The sequence below is a fragment of the Notolepis coatsorum genome (assembly GCF_963971535.1).
Source record: "Notolepis coatsorum genome assembly, chromosome: 2".
Classification (NCBI taxonomy): Eukaryota; Metazoa; Chordata; class Actinopteri; order Aulopiformes; family Paralepididae; genus Notolepis; species Notolepis coatsorum.
In genome coordinates, this window is record NC_140166.1 from 196,667,449 (window position 1) to 196,688,988 (window position 21,540).

General features: G+C 43.0%; 1 protein-coding gene across 1 annotated transcript in view; it reads left to right on the top strand.

Moving 5' to 3' along the window:
• faf1 (Fas (TNFRSF6) associated factor 1) overlaps positions 1–21,540 on the top strand; it is a 184,488-nt gene that overhangs the window by 141,244 nt on the left and 21,704 nt on the right. The window contains exons 14-18 of the mRNA XM_084308912.1: positions 1,362–1,498; positions 2,115–2,203; positions 14,555–14,635; positions 15,119–15,196; positions 19,792–20,007. Of these exons, the coding sequence (XP_084165038.1) occupies positions 1,362–1,498; positions 2,115–2,203; positions 14,555–14,635; positions 15,119–15,196; positions 19,792–20,007 (601 nt within the window). The remainder of the gene's footprint in view (positions 1–1,361; positions 1,499–2,114; positions 2,204–14,554; positions 14,636–15,118; positions 15,197–19,791; positions 20,008–21,540) is intronic.

Here is a 21,540-nt window from a genome sequence, read left to right on the forward strand (position 1 = left end):
ATGTGTTGTTGTACATGTGTGTATATATATATATATATATATATATATATTAGTATAGAGGTCGATACAGCCGAGGCTAAGTGTAGGTTGTGTTTCCGGATCACATGTTTTTTATGATGATTTCACTTTGGTGCGTTGACTCCTTTTAGTCTTTAGATAGGAACCAAAGGAGGTTGGGTTGTGTTTGATGGGGGAATAAAGATTGGGTTACCCTTCAAGGTGGTGTCCATTGTTCCCCTGCTCTTTCATTACAGGTTAGAGTTCCCTACGGGCTATTGTTCTAGTGTGTCCTGGGGTTAGTCCTTTACACAGACAAGTGTCCGGGACAAGATGATCCCCAGGGACCGGTAGACCAACCTCTCTTCAAGACATAGGTCACTCGGAGTTCAACTTTTAGACCAGTTTTGGTTGAATATAATAATTCAGACAGTATCTCAAATGTATTCTTTTAGCTTTGGATGATATGCTTTAGGTCACTCAAAGGTCAGAATATAGGATGTTTTGCATTTTGAAATCTTATATGTATTCATGTTTTAGTTGAGGAAAACAGAATCAAATATATATATATTTTATTTTATTATGTTTTACACTTAAAACATTCATTGATCAACCAATGATGGCACCATCAGTATTAGCAGGTTGTGCTGGTGTGATTATATCTAACAATACAGCACTGAGCCCATGTGGGTCCATTTCACAATTCGGGCAAGTCTGCAAGTAGCTCCCTCGACTTTGAATTCATGTTTTAATGAGCTATACCTCCGCTAAGACCCCACCCCTCCTCCCATTCCCTTTTCTCTTGACCCTCCATCCCTCCATACCATTCTATTGCTCCTCTATTGTACCAGGCAGTTATTAAAGTAGATCTTATTAAAAGGCGAGAGAAAAAGCTCATCTATATTTGCATTCAGTCTATAGCAATTCATTAATATTATGACATTTACAGGGAGCCCGGTGGGGCTGTGGCCGCCCGCTACCCTTTTCCTGCACGGAGATGTTAATTTCAAAAGTTCTGTCTTTGTAATGGAATAAGAAATCCTCTCCTGCCCTATCAATTCTGGGCATCTGGTGAGGAATACTAATTCACCCTGTTCGTATTTAGAGAAGCGCATCGCACTGATGGAATAAAGGAAAAGCGGGATTGGTTTTAAAGTCCTTAATGCCGCGAGTTGCGTATATTTCTGTTCCTTGCCATGCGTGCGGAATACTGGAGTGCACCCCTCTTTTGTGTGTGTGTATTTTCTATTGTTTTCTAAACACCAGGCTGTGAAGTAAATGTTTCGCACCAGGAGCAACAATGCGAGTGACTGCAATAAAATGGAAACTAAATAAAAATATGATGGAATTGCTTTGTCTTCCAGACTACTCACCATGTGTACGAGGCACTTTGGCAGCGTGGTGGCACAGACTGTACGGACCTACAAGACAGATCAGTTCCCCCTGCTCCTCATAGTCATGGGCAAACGCACATCCAATGAAGTTTTAAATGTTATTCAAGGTAATTATAAATGCTGTACATAGTATTATCATACTCAATATTGGTCAGTTGTGTGATTGCGATCTTATCCATTCGTCTGTCTGTGATCGAACGGGGAGTTTTCAAGTCGCTCCCTCGTGAAATAGTGGGGCTGGGTTATCGCCACTGATTTCCCAAAACAAGGTCCCGAATTTATTCGATTTCCGATTCGATTCAATGCTATAAATGGTTCAAGGAACCCTCTAACATGTTGCATTGTTAAAAATATCAATGTTTACATTAAGAATTGACTCTCAAGCAGTTACATGAATGTACTTTTTATTGAAACATTGGCTTTTGCATGTCACGTCTGGGTGATGTCTCAGTAAGTGGTTTCATAGATTTGTTGTATTTCCACAATATTTCACCTCCACTTTGCACAGCTTACATATGGCTTTGCTTTTGTCCAGCTCTTCTCTGTCGTCATGTTTTCTAAATCCAAAATGCACCCAGACATCTGCCTTTGCCTTAATAAATCGATCTAGGGATTATGAATCGATAATCGCACATTCAAATGAAGATTGATTCAGAATCGGGAAATCGATTTCTTTTTTAACCCAGCCCTATGAAATAGTAAATGTTTTTATCCTCCCGTCAGGCAACACAACGGTGGATGAGCTGATGATGAGGCTAATGGGAGCGATGGAGATCTTCACAGCACAGCAGCAAGAAGACATCAAAGATGAGGTGAGGCCACAGGCACCACGTCCACATTCTGTCGTGTACATCAGGGTGGGATATTAACACCAGCCAATCGCTGGGAAGTGTGTTGTCTACTCTACTCCACACATATTTTGGCAGGTAAAGAACCAGAGAACGTTAGTGTCCTGTCCTGATGACAGTATGAACGGCTTTAGACTAGACTTAAAACAAGCTACATTTAATTTCTGCTTCAATTTCTGAGTTGTTATCTTCTTATCCAAGTGTCATTACATTACAAATCAGCATGACATAAATCCCTTATTATCCCAATCTATGTCAGCTGAGATTAATTTGAAAGCCACATTGTTATGGCATGATTTGCTACATCAAATGTGGTTGAGGATGGAGCTTCTTAGTTATTTAAGATAAGATGAAGCTTTATTAATCCCCGTAGGGAAATTGAGGTGTCAAAGCACCAACCGCAAAGAGAATGAAGCACATGAGAGGTGCAGGTTAAGTAAACATGTGGCTGCTTGCCCTTGAAATGTAAACTGGATCTCTGAGCGAGTGAATAAGTGAAACATATGTATACTCTATCAATTATATAAATACAGCCCACCCAGGTATAAATATACAGACGTAACTCTAACCTAAGTCTACCCCGGTACAAATATACGTGACTTTACACTACAAAAGGTCTACTAGTAAAAGTCTGCTTTGGTATAAATATACAGAACATGACTATTCTAAATCTGCCCTTGTGCAAATGTGCGTACCTCTAACCTAAGTCTACCCCAGTACAAATATACCTAACTATCCTGGTATATATAATATAATAACAATTATTATGTGGATCGAGGGGTAGTGGTCATGGAGTGTTTTCTGATGCTGACTCAAAACAGAGGGGTAGAAGGGACAATGTAAAGGACTTACGTGTCTGTAGTGATATGTATATTTTGTACCTATCCGCCTATTTAGTTTTTTGCAGAACTTAGCCAAGTCAAAACGTGCACTTGGTTGTGCAGCATGATGGCTACTGGCTACAAGGACTCTGTGGTGCGTCTGGGGAGGAAGAGCCTCCTGCTTACACCCTGGTCGGCTGCAGGAGCCACATGGCAGCAACATGCTGAGACGCATCAGAAGACATTGTTCAAACGACCAACAACTCTACAGAACGGAGGACGGCGGACCGAGAATACATTCCATTGGGAACGGAGAAGGGGATACAACTCTGTTCACCCTCGCTCCCATTCAGCGCCTGTCTTACTCTGCCCACTGAATAGGCACAGGATACAGACTCTTGTCTTCATTCACCCCCCTGTGTGTAGGCAGCGCTGAACAGCCCTGTGTCTCCCCACTGCCTCCCCATTTAATCCAATAGAAGGTGGACAAACACCATTAAGAGCTCCACTCCTGAGAAGAAAGAGGAATAGTGGCCGCTGGAGTCTTTCATGTCGGGAGACAGGAATCCGGGACAGTGTGACGGGGAGGTCCCCTCGGTGTCAAAAGACTTTCACCTGACCCCCTGAACCACGTATGTCTTTGTCAAAGACTCTGCTTTTCTTTCAAGTCTATGTTTACTCGACTACATCAAACAAGAGACAGAATAGCATTCTTCGTGTTTTTTTTTTGTCCTATGTTTCAGGCAGGTAGTGGATTCGACTGCTGAGCACTATGGTAATTGTACCATGTTGTTGGTGTTTTTGCGTGAATAAAAACCAATCTGAGAAGAAGGGATATTAAGTGGATGAGGGGATGGTTACGGTGTCTGGCTGACTACAAATGGATCCACAGCACTTATCTATAAAGTGTGTCATACATTCACACAATACTTATCCATAAAGTGTGTTATACATTCACACAATACTGAACTATAAATCTATAAAGTGTGTTATACATTCACACAGTAGTACTTATCTATCAACTGTTCTACATTCACACAGTACTTATCTATAAAGTGTGTTATACATTCACACAATACTTACCTATAAATCTATAAAGTGTGTTATACATTCACACTTATCTATAAACTGTTATACATTCACACAGTACTTATCTCTAAAGTGTGTTATACATTCACACAATACTTATCTCTAAAGTGTGTTATACATTCACACAATAGCTGACAGCCTCATCAGTATCCCAAAGGTTGCTTGCGGTTGGCAAAGTGCAGAGCGGTCTGTCATCATTAGTTTGGACTCAAAACTCCATGCCTACTTGAACTATACCAGAAATGTGACGATAATGTTGACTAGAATAGTTTGTTCTATGTTACATAAGTGGCTAAAGGTTCTCACGCTGTTCTCGCGTCTAGTTGGCATCGCTCTGCGTACCTGCTGATTTGTCAACTGTAGCTATAGTAGCCCTATGTCACGCCATTTTAGCGATGCAACAGTCAATCAGCCAACCAACGAGCCAGTCACTCAGTCAGCCCTGTCATCTTAACAATGTTGTTGATTTTGAGTCTGGCATCCCCAGCCATGGGAACTGTGGTTGAGGTGGTTGAGTGTTGGCTCACTCAGCCTGAGGGCTAGACTTCTCTCTAGTTGAGTGGATGACTCTCGGTGACAAGTCGTCTCTCTGCTGTTATTATCACTACTACTGTGCTGCAGGTTCACGTTGGATTAGCCGCACTCAGAAAGTCATTAACTGCAACAAGCAGTATGCACACAATGTGCATGTGTCACTTCAGCTCTGTGTGAATCACACATCAGGAGACACATGCCGGTTTATCAGTGTGCATGTTTTTATTGTAGTCATTGATTTTAAATGTTATGTATTTTAATGTAGTCATTTGTCTTTTAACACTTTCAGCGCCACGCTTAATCCCCATCTGCGCTGCCTGTGGCCACGCTTAACTCATGCAGCGCCAGCTAGGGGTGGACGGTATGGTCTAAAATTTATATCACGGTATAATTTGAAGCATATACGGTAACGGTATATATCACGGTATCAGTGTTTCTGTTAGAATAATTTTTTTTGCCTGATAGGCAGGCTATATAAAGAATGACATCCTCAAGGCATGTAGATTTATAATATTTTAACTTAAAACTAGGCTACTTTTGCGTATAAAGTCATTATATTCCAAATAAAAGAAGTCCAGAGTCGAGACTCCTGCTCCCATTGCAAACAGCGGGGCTGGATTTTGCTAGAAGCATAGGTAGCTGCAGAGCCGCAGAGCCAGGGGCTCTTTCAGGTCATTCATTTCAGCCATTGGCAATTCAGCCGTTGGGTGGGGGGGCGCTGTTTGACAGGCCTGTGACCAGACCTGAAAGAGCCCCTGGCTCTGCGGCTCTGCAGCTGCATGCTATTCGCAAATCCACTGCTGCAGCCTTCCTCCCGGCTACCGCTGCTGCCGTCGTTATCATAACACTACACACATATCGTAATGTTTACAGCAAACTGTAGTTGATCACCAGGTATGTTTTATTAACGTAGAATAATTCATATAAGAAAAACGATAGGGAAATATCTTACCTTTCTCCACTGGTTAAAAATGCCAGGAACTGAAATTGAAACTTGCTGTGCGCCGCGGTGATATGCGTTTATTATGAAATTACAATTGCGTGTTGACACGCCCACTGCGCGAAGCCTCCTAAATAACTTTTTCCAGTTTGCACATATCTATTATCTATGACTAATTCTATCTATTTTTAGGGGCAAATGCGATTGAAATAGTTACGCTGTGGTTACATGACGTCATTGCTATTTTAGAGCTGCCCTACCGGTTACACGGTATAGTCAAAATCCATACCGTAGAGCAAATTAATACCGTTTATACCGTATACCGTTTATACCGTCCACCCCTAGCGCCAGCTATTTGTCTTGGCCTTGTAGCTAACGTGCCAGGTTTCCATTACATATTTTCACTGTGCATTACTGTTTGGAGAGCTATATCTATATTCTATATTATAGCTATGGGGACAATCCTATGGTCATTTGACAGTGACTTTCTTCCGTCCAAGATGCAAAAAATAGATAATCTTTTCATGCATACGTTTGTGCGTTATCCCGTGGTGAATATAAGTATAATTTCAGAGTGATCCGGGATAATTCCTGGGAAACTAGTTATAGGGCGCTACGTGAATTCTACTATAAGCGTTGGCGTTTCTTGCCTGGACATGCTACTATTTCCAAATCAAATGTATATAATGGGTATTATGTTTCATCCTGAATGCATGAAAGGGGGGGGGGGTGTAGTTTTTTTATGCTTTGATGGCCACTAACGGCATTCGTGTTGAACAATACAGAAGCCAATCAGCTGGATGGATATGAAAACATTGTTGGATCAAGCTGAAATTTATGTCAGATAGTCCTTACCTGTGGTCGGTGGTATTCCAAAAAGAATATTCCAATTGTCTGATCGCGATTTCCAGTATTGGTGTCCATCTGGTCCCGGACATAATTTGGCACAACTTATGGATCGACTGTGCCAGATGCGTTTCGAAGTGGTCTGATGAAGCAACTTACTCGGCTCCGTCTAAATATAGCGCCCAGAGGGGTGGTGCAGTGGGCAAGGCGCTCACCACCAATGCAGGAGACGCTGGGTTCGAGCCCAGCTCTCCGCATTGCTATCAGCTTGGCTGGTCGTTCATACTAATACAATTGGCAGTATTAGGGGGTGGGAAGCTGATGGGTGGGGATCGGACGTTGTGGACAGCGACTCCTACAGGTCGGTTGGTGCGCCTGCGCAGCAGAATCAGGAAGCATCGGGGGTCTGCGTGGGAGGGCACGCCGCCCCCGTAGCATGTCCATGAGAGATTGCGCTGTGCAGGTGAACAGATGCGAGTACCGGAGAGGACATGTGATGTAAGGCTTCGTCCACATTGCAGCCGGCTTGTGGGAGGCATGGCCTAACAGCGTTCGAGACAGGGGAGGGTAGAATTGGACGATACGAAATTGGGATGGGAGAAAAATAGAAAAATGGGAGAAAAAGTAGATAAAAAAAAAAGGAAGCTGGGTTTTGATTATCACTTAAAGGATAACTCCACTATTTTGGGAAATTAGCTTATTTAACATCTTCCCTGGAGTTAGACAAGAAGATGCATACCTTTTTTGTCTCTGTGCGTGCATTTTAGCTTTGGGAATAGATGCTCCGTTAGCATAGCTTAGCTTCATCACTGGAAGTGAGGCAGGACAGTAGCCTTACAGTGCCTTACAGTGTATTGCAAGGTCTGACATTGACCAAACTTGATATGCATGACCTTGGTGGGCTCTAGGTCAACTCCTGAAAAGGGGGTCAATGTCAGACCTTGCAATCAAAAGTTAGGGGCGCACTGAAATTATGGCAAGGGTTATTAGCCCCCTAACTTTTGATTGCAAAGTCTGACATTGACCCCCTTTTCAGGAGTTGACCTAGAGCCCACCAAGGTCATGCATATCAAGTTTGGTCAATGTCAGACCTTGCAATACACTGTAAGGCACTGTAAGGCTACTGTCCTGCCTCACTTCCAGTGATGAAGCTAAGCTATGCTAACGGAGCATCTATTCCCAAAGCTAAAATGCACGCACAGAGACAAAAAAGGTATGCATCTTCTTGTCTAACTCCAGGGAAGATGTTAAATAAGCTAATTTCCCAAAATAGTGGAGTTATCCTTTAATCAATGCAGAATACATTTTGTGCGTCTGTATGTGTAGTTGGTACTACTGTCCTGAGTTTGTGAGTCACATTGGTCTAATTTCAGTTTCTGTTATACGTTATTTGTTCCATATGACTCGTTTCATATGTGTGTGTCACGAATGTGTGCACTGGTTTGTTTAAGTTGGTAACACGGGTTGCTAAGGAATTTAGGTTCGAGGTTGAAGAAAGTGCACTTTTAGGTTGAAAAAACGGCCCTAATGTCAACGTGTTTCAATATAAGCGGTATGTATGGTGATAATTAGTATATTGTTAACTTGGCTCCGCTCTGTACACAAGACCAGGTAACCTGTCACTCAAATGGCATGTGATAATCTCTCCCAATAGAGAACTGATGGTGATAAGTTCAAGTTTCAAGTTTCTTTAATAGTTGTCATACAGAAGTACAGAATACTTTTGTACAAAATGCTTCTTACTGTTGCGCTCCAGAGACTGTGCAAGACAAGATAAGTATGAAATAAAAACATAGTAAAATTAGAAGTAAAAAAAAGGTCACAGTGTTCAGTTTAGACATATGTACAATGTTCGATGCAGAATAGACGTAGTTACCATACAATATACAATACTGTGCAGTGTACTAATATACAATACTATATACAATACTATATAGTGCAAGGCAGAAATGGAGAAATGGGACGAGTGTACTAATATACAATACTATATAGTGCAAGGCAGAAATGGAGAAATGGGACGAGGTGCAATTTAGGTACAATTCACAGTAGGTGTACGAGTTGTAGTGCAAATCCTTTATCAATAAATATAAAGTGTAAGTGTGTTTGTGTGATCTAAAGTGTGGAGAGTGGGTGCTGCAGTGTGTTGTTTGTTTGAGTGAGTGTGTGCGTGTGGGTGTGTGTGCTGTGTGCATTTGATGGTTGTTGCATAGTGATTATTGTTCGTTTAGCGATTATTGTTCGTTTAGCAGCCTGATGGCCTGGGGATAGAAGCTTCTTCTGAGTCTTTCTGTGCTCGCCTTAAGACTCCGGTATCGCTTGCCTGACCGCAGCAGTTCAAAGAGGCAGTTGTTCGGGTGGCTCGAGTCCTTAATAATTCTCTTAGCCTTCCCCTTGCACCGCTTGTAGTAAATGTTCTGGAGGGTGGGAAGCCCCCCTCCAATTGTGTGTTCGGCTGAACGTGTCACTCTTTGTAGTCTGCTACGGTCTTGTGCAGTGCTATTCCCAAACCAGGAGGTGATGTTGCCGGTCAGGATGCTCTCTATTGTACATGAGTAGAAGTTCCTAAGGATCTTCTGACTGACTTGGAACTTCCTTAGGCGCCTGAGGAAGTAGAGGCGTTGTCGTGCCTTCTTCACTACACTGTCAATGTGTGTGGTCCATGTCAAGTCCTCGGATATGTGGGCTCCGAGGTACTTGAAACTGTTCACTCTCTCAACCGGTGCCCCGTCGATGCTGAGGGGGCTGTAGTCCTTGACCCCCGACCTCCTGAAGTCCACAATCATCTCTTTTGTTTTGCTGACGTTCAGGGAGAGGCAGTTCTCCTGTCACCACTGTGACAGGTTCTCTACCTCTTCCAGGTAGGCCCTTTCGTCGTTGGCAGAGATCAGGCCCACCACTACTGTGTCATCAGCAAATTTGATGATGGTGTTGTTGTTCCGCTGTGCTACGCAGTCATGTGTGTACAGGGAGTAGAGGAGGGGGCTCAGAACACAGCCCTGGGGGGCCCCTATGTTGAGCGTGATGGATGAGGAGGTGCAGTTGCCGGCTCTTACCACCTGGGGTCTGCCCGTCAGGAAGTCCAAGACCCACTGGCACAGGTCATAGTTCAAGCCCAGGTCCCTGAGCTTGGCTATGAGTTTGGAGGGGACTATGGTATTGAATGCTGAGCTGTAGTCGATGAACAGCATTCTCACATAGTTCCCCTGCCTCTTGTCCAGATGTGATGCTGCTGTGTGCAGCACATGGGCTATGGCGTCCTCCGTGGACCTGTTGGGGCGATATGCAAATTGCAGAGGGTCCAGGTTGATGGGGAGGGAGGAACAGATGTAGCCCTTCACTAGCTTCTCAAAGCACTTCATGGCTATGGAGGTGAGGGCTACAGGGCGGTAGTCGTTGAGGCAAGTGGGCGTAGATTTTTTGGGTACAGGGATGATGGTGGACTTCTTCAGACAGGTGGGGATGACAGCCTGTTCCAAGGACAGGTTGAAGATGTCAGTGAATACCGGGGCCAGTTGGTCGGCACAGACTTTTAGGACGCGGCCGGGGATGCCGTCCGGTCCTGCTGCCTTCCTGATATTCACTTTTTTAAAGATCCGTCTCACCTCATGCTCTGTTACCCTGAACACTGAGTCTCCATCAGCAGACCCCCCCCCCCCCCCCCCCCCCATTGCCGTGGTTTGTAGGCTGGTGTTGTTATTCACAGCCTCAAACCTCGCATAGAAGGAATTGAGATCATTTGCTAAGGAGATGTCACTGTTCAGTTTGAGGGGGGTTCCTTTGTAGTCTGTCATTGTTCTGAGGCCCTGCCACATGCCTCTAGAGTCAGCCTGTTCAAACTGAAGTTCAACTTTATCCCTGTAACGCCGTTTTGCCTCTATTACTGCTCTCCTGACGTTGTATCTTGCCATCTTGTGTTCTTCCATGTTGCCTGTCACCAGCCCGGTGTTGTATGCTGATGTGCGCACTTTCAGAGCCTCACGGACGGATTTGTCTACCCAGGGCTTTTGATTTGGGTAGATTTTAATTTTGGTGGAGGGGATTGTTTCTTCTACCTGTGTTATCACGGAATACACTCCAGTCTGTGCTTTCCAGTACAGCTTGGAGTGACTCCTCTGACGTCACGGCCCAACGCTTAACCTCTCGCGAGACCACCGGCGTTCGCTTGAGACTTTGTTTGTACTTTGGCAAAAGAAATATTGCAGCGTGATCGCTTTTACCGAATGGAGGGTAATTTACCATTGTGATTATTCATTATTAGTACCGGTGGCTCGGTGGGGGCGACAGTGGCTCGGTAGGTAGATCTGTCATCTGGTTATCCGTAGGTTCCTGGTTTGATTCCCGGACAGTGTACACCTTGAGCAAGACACTTAACCCCTAACTGCTCCCGATGAGCAGGTTGGCACCTTGCATGGTTGCCTCCACCGTCTGTGTGTGAGTGAATGGGTAAAATGTGAGGAACAAATTGCAAAGCGCTTTGGATAAAAGCGGTATATAAATGCAGCCAGTTACCGATAACCACAAGAATCTCCCACCTCATTCTTTAGCTGCCAGGCCCCATCTCATCTTTTGGTGAAGTCGACCTTTACACTTAACTCTCTCATTGAGAGAATTATCTTTCCTCCTTCCCTTCTTTCAGCCCCCAGACTAACCCCCCCCCAACCCCTACCCCACCTCCCCTCTCACAGGGCAGACTCAGACACGACCACAGACATCTACCAGCATCCCAACTCAGACATTCTTGTCTGACAGTGACTGTTGTGTCCGTCTGGACACACGACAGCTGGATAGCTGCATTCTGACTCAAACTAAACTCACTGACATCCCTGTCATTCTTATGGCTGCCTGTGGTTTAGCTCGGCTTGACTGACCCCTGTAGTGCTGTAGTACTGCTGATCTGGTGACGTCAGGGCTGTTCTCAGACTGTTTATTTGCATTTTATATGAAGAGCAGCGTCGTTTATCTCGTGTAGAATATTCCTTTTAATCAAAAGATGTAGGGGATACTCTTTTTTTTTTAATTCAGTGTTTTTATGATTGTCTGCTGCGTATTATGTGCCTTGTTGATTACTTTGCTTGTGTATAGTATTGTATAGGGAGGTGTAGTCTGACGTCACTGGTTGTTCCACCCGTATAGGGATTCATCATTGGGAAAATGGATTATCGGCTATTGTAACAATTCTGCCCATGGAAATTGAAACGCTTTCATTTTTGCACAAAATTAGTTCCCTTCTACCACTAACATTATTGTTTAAGCATTTTTGGTTGAAATAAAGGTAGTTATACGGTTTTTAATTTGTTGTTAAAAAAGAACTACACTTACCACCAGGCAGTACGGCAGGAGTGTTGTCGTTCAGTGTTGTTGCCTAATACACGTCACGGTCAACTGATACCACGCTAGCTAACGTTACCTAGATAAAGTTAACGTACTAGACGTTAGCAATGTCTACTGTCGTATCCATAAGTTCCCTGGCAGAATACTTTGTTGGTGAGGACAAAAGTATACAAAGAGGAGAGAACCATTTTAAATCGGGGCATGTAGAGGAGTTTCGGGAATGCCGGCTAGCAAGTAGTAGCTACTAACATTACGTAAAAAACTAACGTTATAAACTACCGTATACACTATGTACAATGAAACTGATTTACATTAGTATTTACAGTGATTTAATATGCAGCGAAATAACGTTATACGATTAAAAAAGTAAATACCTATATATTTTGTCTATTTATACATAGCTTTGTGCAATAGGTATATTGTTTATATTCAACAGACCTATATTTTGACTAATTATACGTAGCTTTGTGCAATACGTCTGGCATATTATGTGTACAGTTTGACCTTGTGCTCATCTCATATTGCAACGAAAAACTCCAATAAACAAAGTTTTGAAAAAAAATATATATACCGTATACAAATATGGTAACGTGATTGTTGCTTTTAAAAAATTGTGGTTGCCTTTAGAGATTAATGCAGGTTATGATCACCAGAGAGATACTAGCCACAGATTCAGGGTCAGGTATTTTCCCATTGTACGAATTGTTAAGCTTATGGAATGTAAGGGAAATCTGATCCTAGGTCTGCGACTAAAGCCAGGAGTCTAGGCTGTGGTGACGTCAGTCAGCAGCGCTAAATCGCAGTGTAGTTTATCAGTGAATGAATACTGAGACGTTGTTATTTAGCTACCTTTATGATATATTTGTGAATATTTTCATGTTGAGCTATTAGGGGTGTAACGGTACACAAAAACCACGGTACGGTACGTACCTTGGTTTTGAAGTCGAGGTTCGGTACGGTTTTCGGTACAGTGGGGGAAGTTTGGCTTTCCATGTTCCACTCAGGGGTGATGTAGTGTGCAGTAACTAATTGTACTTGTAGGGCTCTCAACGAATATTCTATATTGAAATTAATAATCGACTTGTAAATATAATAATAATTATATTAGATTGTGCAAAAAACAGCCCCCGGTGGGCGGTCGTTAGTGGTTAACATACCGTGGTATTTGTTCGGTACTACACAGCCGTTCGGTACGGTACAGTACACACTGAAACTTGTTCGGTACGGATACATGTATCTTTACACCCCTATGAGCTATAGATTGTGGATGAATACGCACAGAAAGGTACACCATGCAAATGTCCATGCTTTATTAGTTTTAAACGAGACGATTTAGAAATGGGCAATGGGGAAATACATTGCGTTGGACAGAGGGTGGAACACGGAAAAACGAAAATGACGTAACCACTACACCTCCCTATAGTATATAGTGGTAGGTTTGATTTTGTGTGTGTGTTTTCATGCCGTTTAATATTGCAAATGGACTCAGTAATATATTTAGTATAACAGCAGGTAGTCTTACTAGCAGTTTGTGCTTTTAACGCTCTGTCATCCATTATAGTAAATCACAATATCGGACCAAATCTCTCAATAGTATAATAATTGTTAGACTAGAAGTCTTTATTTGTCATGCAGTTTTAACACACACACGTGAGATGGGCGACCCACAGGAACACACATGCACTGAGTCGCCGATGAAATGTCTCTGCACTTTTCCCATCCCGTCGTCCTTCCCCCCATGGGCAGCCGGGAGCAGATAGGGCGTCAACGTGAGCCGGGGACCAATCCAAGTACTCCTGTCCGTCTTCGTCAAGGACGCCACAGCGTTGACGATCTGTTGTGCATGTTTTTCCATTGGGTTTATCTTATCGGGGGGGAAACCCTTGCGAGCACGGGGAGAACATGCAAACTCAGAAAGGCCCAGGAGATACCCCACCTGGGTACCTGGCATCATGGAAACCTGGTCCCCAAGTGGGAATCGAACCCTGGACCTTCTTGCTGTGAGGCGACAGTGTTAACCACTACACCACCGTGCCGCTAAACGGATGATTTTGTTGCGTGACCCAGTGCAGATGATGGCGTCCACATGTGATCCCTTTATCCCTCTCTCCACCACCATTCTATCACAGTTTCTTTTCAGTTGCCAAACGTTATTATTCAGACTGAAATACACAACTGTATCCTTTTCTTTTCCAGACTTTGTACAACAATACACACTCATCTCTTGCCTTATAGCCCCAGCAACATGACTGCCCTCTGATCGTCACAATAGGCTCAACCTGTCGCACCCTGGCTGGGACACAGTGTGGGCCCTGAGAATATAGAATAAACAAATGGCTCTATGGTGTTAACACAATGGACACAGTCATGTACTCCCTGCTCTTCACAAAAGCACCTCATAGCCACAGCAGGCATGGAGAGAAAGGAAGCCAGTCGTCTTCCCTCTGTACAAACAGGAAGAGAGAGAGAGAGGGAGAGTGAAAGAACCAAAATGAAAGAGAGAAGGGGAGAGTCGGTGAAAGGGAAATGGAGAGAGAACATTAAAGAGAAACCCCAGGCTAGAATAGATTCCTCTCGAGAGCTGTTCTTTCAGACCTGCTGTTTAAAAGCTTGAACCACACACAACATTCTGTCTTGTCTTTTATCCACACTGCCTCCCTCGGCCTCCCAGCTTTGACGTTTTTGTCCTCGGGTATGCTTTTTATGATGTTGATTGTTAATGACTCCATCTCTATCCCCTCCCTCCCTCCCCAGGATGAGCGTGAAGCGAGGGAAATGGTGAAGAGAGAACAAGACGAGGCCTATCAACTCTCTCTAAAAGCTGACCGGAAGAAGGTATAAAAACCTTTTTGTTAGAACTAGTCTTCTATCATGATATTAATCTGGGACACTAGAAAGCAGATTGTGAGATGAAAGGGCTAACTGCCCTACAACTTGAAAATGTGTTGGGTGTGTTTTATTATTATAATAATTTATTTTATTTGACCTAATGGAGTAGACGATGATACACCACCAATCTTTTGTGGAAGGTCCTGTGGCTGTGTTCCATATGATGGGATTAATAATCCCCCTGGTGAACGTTGAATGAATAAAGTATGAAATCCAACGATAATTTCATCAGCGCAATCTGCATTTAGATTATTCATTTTCTTCATTTTTTTTTAACTGAAACTTACTTTTGTAGTTAAACCAATGAAATGTTTCAAAGCATCGATGCAGTCACCTTTATTGACATTTATTTTTGTAATCAATTTATTTTATTCAGTTGATTAATTGTGACACCCCTAGATGAATTAAACGGCTCTGTTTCTATTCTAGAGAGAAGCACAGGAGAAAGAAGAGGCTGAGCAGGTTCGCCTGGAACGGATGAAAAAAGAGCAGGAAGATGAAAAGGAGGTGAGGAGGAGGACAACTGCTTCTCATTATCTCATGTTCTCAGTTCACACGTCATTCAGAATAATATCTATCTTCCTCTGTTCTCATCATCTCATATTCTCATTTCACACGTCATTCAGAATAATATCTATCTTCCTCTGTTCTCATCATCATGTTCTCATTTCACACGTCATTCAGAATAATATCTATCTTCCTCTGTTCTCATCATCTCATCATCTCATCTCACACGTCATTCAGAATAATATCTAGTCTCTCCCTCTGTTCTCATCATCTCATATTCTCATCTCACACGTCATTCAGAATAATATCTAGTCTCTTCCTCTGTTCTCATCATCTCATATTCTCATCTCACACGTCATTCAGAATAATATCTAGTCTCCTCCTCTGTTCTCATCATCTCATTTCACATGTCATTAAGAATAATATCTAGTCATGCTCTGTTCTCATATTCTCATTCTCATTTCACACATTCACGAATGAATGAATGAATGAATGAATGAATGAAAACAGATTGCAGAATGGGTACAATACAGTACGGCTCAATACACACAATTGTTAAGGGGATGCAGACCAGAGAAAGACGTTTGTCTTGTTTACATCAGGGTCCCCCATTTTCAATTCATATTGACTCATATCTCACAAGGAGAGATTTGAAATCTTTCAGGGAATATTATGTTGACAATTTGAGGTTTGTTGTCGTATGACAAATTACCATGCAGTTAACTTAACATGTGATTTTGCATAGTGAACAGATGATGTGATTGATTGATTTAATACTCTAATATTACTAATATGATTATCATAGTATTCATTTCGTCCACTTCGTCGAAGCCCTGCTGCGGCTTGAGAATAATAATAATAATAATAATGCCTTCTATTTATAAGGCGCCTTTCAAGGCACTCAAGGTCGCCGTACAACCATTTAAAAACAGTTAAATTCACAATCGCAATCCATTAGAATATAAAAATAAAAGGGCGGTCAGGTGGCGTAACGGAGATTGCGTTCGTCACCAAACCCCGGAGCGGCTAGATTCGCCTGTTCGAATCCAGCTCACAGCTCCGGGGTTGTCACCAGCTTGGCTGGCCGTTCACACTAATACAATTGGCAGTATTAGAGGGTGGGAGAAGCTGGCGGAGTGGGTCCGGGTCGTTGTAAACAGCGACTCCTACAGTTCGGTCGGGGCGCCTGCTAAGCGCGGATAGGACTTGAGTGGGATAGTGTGATCCTTCCACACGCTACGCCCTCTCAATGAGAATCCGCGCTGCCAGGTGAAAAGAAGCGGTTGATTGGCTGTGTGTCGGAGGAAGCACGTGATAGCCTCCACTCTCCCAGACCGACTGTGGGGGGTAAGTGCGCAGCGACCAGGAAGGGGATTGGGAATTGGCATAACGACTAACATTGGGATGGGAGAAAATCGGAGGAAAATGGAGGGGGAAAAAGATTAAAGAAAAAAAGAAAAAAATTATATAAAAATATAAAATCAGACAAAAAATTAAATCAGACAAATCAGACAATCAGAGGTCGGACAGGTATGGAGGGGCGAGGTTGTGAATGGCCTTGAATGTATGGAGGAGGATCTTGTAGTCTATGCGGTGTTTAATGGGAAGCCAGTGTAGTTGGCGTAGGACGGGGGTGATGTGACTGATGACAGGGGTTCTGGTGATTATACGGGCAGCAGCGTTCTGGACCAGTTGGAGCTTATGGAGGAGTTTGTGGGGGAGAGACCAAAGAGAAGGGAGTTGCAGTAAGCGGGAAGTGACGAGGGAGTGGACCAGGATTGTGGCACTGTTGGGAGTGAGTGAAGGGCGGAGGCGGTTGATGTTGCGAAGGTGGAAGTAGGTGGTGAATAATAATAATAATAATAATAATAATAATAATAATAATAATAATAATAATAATAATAATAATAATAATAATAAGTCACCTGGATGGCGGTGAAGGTGGAGACTGCTTGTCAAAAGAGGAGCATGTGTTGTATTTGTAGTGTACAACATGAACATGCATACAGTCTCTTTAAACACAGAAAAGGTCTAATTACTCTAAACTCGATCCTTGCTAATCTCACCATACATACACACAAGTTATTGTTCCACTTAAAATTCCTTGTATTGGCACAGCATACAGCCTCATCTTGAAACGCAAGTGAACAAAAGACCTGTACAATCCATATACATAGGCTCATCCACACACATGCACGCACACACACACACACATAGCCTAAGCAAACACACTCATTCACTCAAAGAAAAACAATTATTGTATGTGAAGAGGGGGCAAACACATGCGTTCGTACACACACACACAGAGGAAAACAATAATTGTGTGTGTGTGTAATAATAGAGTGTAGTCCTGGTTGATTGTTGTTTACTCAGCAGTGGTGCAGCTCGGGGCAGTAAGGGATATCAGGTGACCCAGCTAGTTCTGTGATTTGTCACTTTAGTTAAACAGACGATAACAAAAGACCCCTAGGCCAGCCCTTCTTAATTATATGTGTGTGTGCAAATGGTTAACAACGAAACCCATCATGACTCTGTTCATCTTATATCCGTGTTCACTAACTAAACTCTGTACAGTTTATATGGTTTCTCCTGAGCTGCCAGACTGGCTGTGTGCTACAGTGTAGATATTCAGAAACATGAAACCTATCAAACGACATGGGCAACGTGACCCTGGTTTCTCAAACTAAGACTATGGGGCCGTACAATGGGTCACAGTTGTAATTCTCCCTCATGTGGGTCTCCCTCATCAGATATTTGTGAGACATTATATAGTTTTCTGTCAAAAGTCGTAATGTCTCATTTGTATGCAAGTGATGTTCTTTGCCAAAATGATGATTGATTGATTTTCTTTGTTCATATGTTACCAAAACAATTTCTTGGCTTTCACAAACTCAGCTCTACTCTAGAGACGGATACATGGGTTAATGGAAAGTATAAGCTAAGGCAATAATTTAATATTTTTATTTATTTGTGTGTGTGTGTGTGTGTGTGTGTGTGTGTGTGTGCGCGTGTGTGTGCGTGTGTGTAGAGAGCGAAGGCAATTGCACACAAACATGCTCAAGAAGAAACATTTTCCTCACAACAAAAACAGCAGCAGCTACCAGAGAGGACGACCCCTGTAGGACCACCTTCTCTGTGATTTCTGGGCCTCTTTGTGTCGAAGGAGAGGCTGATTAGTGTAGGTGATTTAAGGTGTGTGTCGTGTGGGTTTCAAGGGACCCTAAGCATAGTCAGGTGTACGTCTCCTTCCCACCCCCTCAGCTGTTTGCTCTCTGTGGTTAGCAGAGCAGAACAAGAGAGAGGAGGATAAATGGGGACGGATGGATGATCCTGACTCCTCTTTGTGTGCACCATGTCAGGCCTCCAGGCCGGGCGCGTGTCCTGCGGTTTCTTTAGAGACGCCACTGCTTGTGTGTGTGAGTGAGTGAGTGTGAGTGTGTGTGTGTGTCTGTCCATCCCTGGGGGGCCCTTCAACCCAGTCAGCATCAGCTCTTGTACCTGTGGGAGCCGGGATGGAGGAGCGGCACGCGCCCTGCCCCTGCCCACCCAACACCACAAGCTGCTAATGAGCTACTGTTGTACACTCTTATGAAATATAATTGCATTATGGTGTGTAAATAAAGCCGGGGCGTGTTGTCACAGCATATGCTCCCCGGCTGGCCCAGCAGGAACAACAAGCTGGGGGGAGGAGGAGGAGAGGAAGGGAGGAGAGGAAGGCTCCAGGGAAACGCTGAAGCCTGGTCTCTAGAACACAGGAGAGTTGATTAGCTTTTCTGTAGGAGATGACAGTTGATATTCCATAGTTCTTTTGTACAAACTAAGCCACCCTTGCTGTATTATGTTATAAAGTAGGGCTGCTCGATTATGGCAAAAATAATAATCACAATTATTAAACATGATTGCTCATTGATTTGAGGACATCATATGACCGATGACTGAATTGTTTTTTCTTCTTAACCAAAGACTGCCTTTCTGTCATCTTCTATAAGTTACCAAAGATGTTTCACAATAGCATGGCGTGGCTCCCTCCCTCCCTCCCTCCCTCCCTCAACATGAGCCGAAACTACTGGCAGTCCTAGTATAATGTTCTGAGTTCAAATGTATGAGGATAGTGGATAAAGCCCATCTATGGGGAACAGGGTGAGACACAGGGCAGCTAATTTAATCACAATGAATCAGATCTTCACCTGTATCAGCAGTTATGTTACATACCCAGGCTTTCTTATTTCATACAACAGAGACCTAATCGTACTTTTGCTACTTGTTGTCATTTTTCATATGACGCTGGTTCATTCTGACTTTATTCTTGGTGCATACGTCTTAGTTTTTGTTTCCTCCTTAAATGTCCTTTATGGTCAATATTCAGGTTCATATTTATATCACAATATGAGATAGAATGCAATATCCGGACCATATCACAAAGTCTGCAATATTGGACATTGGACATTTCAATCTTTTTTATTATATCCCAAGTTACATCGCTATTGTAATATCTGCTAAAGTAACTGTGATGTTTTGCCCCCATCATTCTGCACACATACAGACAGGACTATCCCCATCTAACTGTGCTGTCGATGTCTTGTCTCCTCCACCAGGCCATTCGCTTATCATTGGAGCAGGCCCTGCCACTGGAGCCAGACGAGGACTACGCAGAGGCAATGAGCAAGCTGCGTATCCGCACGCCGAGCGGCCAGTTCCTAGAGAGGCGTTTCCTGGGTACCACCAAGCTGCAGGTCCTCTTCCACTTCGTGGCGTCTAAGGGATACCCCTCCAACGAGTTCAAGCTGCTCACAACCTTCCCCCGTAGAAATGTAAGTGGTTCTCTCCTGCCCGACACATTAGGATCACTCTGCATTTCCTCACAGAATATTCTTACTTCCACTTAAAGGTCTCTGCACTCATCCACACAAGACCAGAGAGACCCTTTTTATAACACATTTATTGTTTGTTTTTTCAATATTTATTTGTCTTTTTTTTCCCCCTTTTTTTGCTGAACAAACGTAAAACAGACCGCTGCACCGACCAAAGGCCCAAAGCTCATTTCACTGTGACAGGCTACAACATTTTCTACAAACACAAATATACATAATATAAACGGTGGGAGGTTTAGCTTCTCTCGGATGTAATCACATATTTTTCAAAAAAGGAGCCACGAATTGCGAGTCTCAATTTGTATCACCTCTCTTAGCCCAGCTGAGGAGACTTCCAGTGAAGAAGGATCAGTCTCTGTGCGCGTAATGCAAGCTGCTCAAAAGTACCAAGTACTTCATCTATATAAAAGCCTTCATATTATCTATACCAGGGGTTCTCAAACACAAGAGATATGTAATGTTAATTACCTGAAATTATTCCGTTTTTTGGGGGGGGGGGGGGGGGACCCTGCATATATCTATATCGGTTATCGGAAATTAAGAGTTGGACAATATCGGTATATCGGTAAAAAAGTCAATATGGAACATCCCTATAGTTAACTGATTAATCGCACATTCTTTATCTGTTCAAAATGTTCCATATAGGGTAAATACTCCTATCAACATGGGACTGGACAGATATGCTTGCTTTATGCAAATGTCTGTTTATTAAATTAAATAAATAACCAAAATTACAAATATTGTCAGGAAGAACAAAGGTACTGCATTTACATGGCAAAGCTCAATAGGCAACAACGGATGGCCATTTTGACCTGCTAAATGTAACATTACTCGTTATACGAGTACTCACAATGTAGTGTCAAACTTTACTCTCATAAAAGGTTCACTAAAACATCCCCTGTTTTCTTAAGCATTAAAACCAAATGATGGACCTCAATGCATTGCAACAACAGACACATTGTAGAGAACAAAAGAGAATCAGAGATATGACATGAATTGTGTTCCATTTGTACCCAACTTGGATTTTCAGCATCCTTCAAGTCCAGAAGGAGATAGCTGGAACGTTACACGCCCAATAATATACCTGGAAATGGGGTAATCCCTTTCCACCATCTGGTTTCGCCACTGAAAATATGCTTTTCTGAGTATATTGATTGTATTTTCTTGTCCCAAAAGAAACTAGAAATTATTTTAGAAATGGATGCATTACATTTATTTTCTTTTTTTTTATCCATCTTTCTATTTTTTCTCCCATCCCAATTTCGCTGTGCCAATTCTCCCCTCCCCTGTCTTGAAGGTTGCTCGCATATGCCCCCCAATGGCCGGCAGTCTCATTGATTGGGAATAGTTCACCTTTTGTAATACATTGTTACCGCCACATTGCTTTATTTTCAGTCTTGCTACAGTACTCCATGCCTGTATTATGCCTGCCCCAACCCTAGCATCTCTTACATCACCACCCAGGTTGCTAAA